Consider the following 2,597-nt stretch of genomic DNA (forward strand, 5'->3'; position numbering starts at 1 on the left):
TGAACTTTTTCTTAGTTCAGTTAGTCTACATATTATCATTAATCATAAACTACGATAGGACTTAATCAATATTAGCCGGTACTGTGTTTAACCTATATATATATATATATATATATATATATATATATATACACATACACACACACACTCATATGTTTGTTCAATACATATTTTCCTGTTTCCGGCAGTGTTAGATAGAAAAGGTACTTGAGACAGGATTTTTATGGCCAGTTGCTCTCTCTGACACCAAACCTGACTTGTTTCCCAAGTAACAGAATTTAATCCCTGAGGAACTGTAAAGTTCAAAGATAACGGGTGATTTGTTCACAAGAAATGTCAACAAACATCATCAGTTGCAGCCCAACCGTGAATGGTGACATCACTGCTTTCAGCTCAACTGCAAATGATGTAGCTCACCACAGATTGAAATCACAGATGTTCATGCATGTACATGCACATACTTGCATATATTATGCATAGATACACACACACACACACAACAGGTTTCTTTCAGTTTTCATCTGCCAAATTTCCTAATAAGCAAAGATTGCCTCCATGCCATAGCAGAAGGTAGAAGACACTTGCCCAAAGTACCATGCAGTGGGACTGATCTCAAAGCCACATTGTTAAGAATTTAAAGGTCACTATGTTTCACTGAAGTTTCTTGCTGGCAGGGTGTATGTCAGATGGCATATCAACAAAGAGTTTTTAAAATGCTACAATAGAATCACCATTGGCCTTGAAGTCTCCAGTTGTAAACTTCCCACTGATCTTGTGTGTATATACCCAGCAGATCACTGTCATAAGCAAAGAATCGTGTAGAGCTCCTTTGTTTTCCCTTATACCAGGCAGCAAAGTCCTTAAAATGCTTGTAAGTGTTGTTCTCCCTTCTCTGTGATTGAGGCTCACAGTGTGAGAGGAGTGGGATTAGTTGATATCACTGACCCAAGGCTTTTGGCTAGTAATTTATTCTATTGAAAAAGGACGAATGGCAAAATTAACCTCAGTCAGATTTGAACTCAGTATGAAAAGAATTGGAATGAATACTATTAAGCATTTTTTTCTTTTGTTTTTGCTTTCTGACATTAACAATTCTACCGATCCTCCAACCTAATAATAATAAAAAGCACCAAGAGTAAGAAAGCAAACAAATATATATTAAAAAAAGATAAGATGAAAACACAGGACAAGAAAGAGCGAGTGCGTGTCTGTTTGTGTGTGCATGTGTGTTCCTTTGCGTGCGTGTACAACAAAAAGTGGAGAAGTATTTTATTTATTTATTTATTTTTTTTTTTTTGCTTTTCAAATGTCATAGGGTATATTCAGAAACCACTGTACCTTTGTCTCGGTTATCCATGTAGGTAGGAGTCACACTACGCTGAGCTGTAAAGATCAAGCATGGCTTGTGAATCAACGATTTCAGCCGACAAGTCATTTAAGGCAGAAACATGTAGAAGGAAACCAAGCATGGAAACATACATATACGGTTAAAGTCCACTTATGTACATGCATATGTGCATTTATATACATATATACACACACATACATATATATACATGTACATATATACACACATATACGTATGTACATATATATATATATATATATGTATGTACATATATATATACACTTACACATATATATATATATTGGACAGATAGTAATGTAAAGATTAAGTTCAACGGTGGTGCAAACGAATTCATAAATCAATAAAATATATAAATAAGTAAATAAAAGCTATTTTCATAGCTTCAATGAAAATGAAAAAGTTCTTTTTATTCAGTCCAGTGGCTGTTTCGCAATATCAGTGAATATATTATTGAATGTTTCCTACATATATCAGATATGACAGATTTTGTCATGGCATACGGCTTCAAGTACACGTCAGTAATTGACAAGGCTCAAGGACACTGAAATGCACCTGGTATTCTTGCTAGCTACTGCCAGGATGACTTTTCGTCTGCCTCTTATATATATATATAATCATCATCTTTTATCATTTTACTTGTTTCAGTCATTAGACTAAGGCCATGCTGATATATATATTTTATAACTAAGATAATATATATTCTAATTATACATACATATACATATTTTATAGAAGTGGTTATAATCCAATCTGTGTCCTTGTGAGGCACGTCTGCACATTCCAGGAATCAAATGCTTGTGGATGTTTATTTTAAATGAGAAAAAAACTCATACATACTAGTTGAAAGTCCTGGTGAGTCATAATACCTGCAGAGTATGTATCAATTGAAAACAAGGACTAGTAAATTTGGTAGATATCTAAAAATGTACTAAATTTTCTAGTCACACACACACACACACACACACACATATATATATATATATATATATATATATATATATAGGTGAGAAAGTTGGTATGTGAAAGCACGTGGTTGGATGTATAAAAGATAAGAGTGAAAAAACTACACAAGGCTTGTGTTACATGGTTAAAGTATATATTTAAATTATGTCAGAAAAATGTTAGAAAAATGTTAGAAAATCTTTTTGGTATATAAACATTGTATTTTGTTTATATACCAAAAAGATTTTATAACATTTTTCTAACATTTTTCTGACATAATTTAAAT

General features: G+C 32.8%; 1 protein-coding gene across 1 annotated transcript in view; it reads right to left on the bottom strand.

Annotated features, from left to right (window-relative positions):
• LOC106877214 (phosphatidylinositol-binding clathrin assembly protein) overlaps positions 1–2,597 on the bottom strand; it is a 91,224-nt gene that overhangs the window by 3,424 nt on the left and 85,203 nt on the right. Inside the window, exon 16 of the mRNA XM_014926067.2 lies at positions 1,339–1,383. Within this exon, the coding sequence (XP_014781553.2) occupies positions 1,339–1,383 (45 nt within the window). The remainder of the gene's footprint in view (positions 1–1,338; positions 1,384–2,597) is intronic.

This window comes from Octopus bimaculoides, chromosome 27, assembly GCF_001194135.2.
Source record: "Octopus bimaculoides isolate UCB-OBI-ISO-001 chromosome 27, ASM119413v2, whole genome shotgun sequence".
Taxonomy (NCBI): domain Eukaryota; kingdom Metazoa; phylum Mollusca; class Cephalopoda; order Octopoda; family Octopodidae; genus Octopus; species Octopus bimaculoides.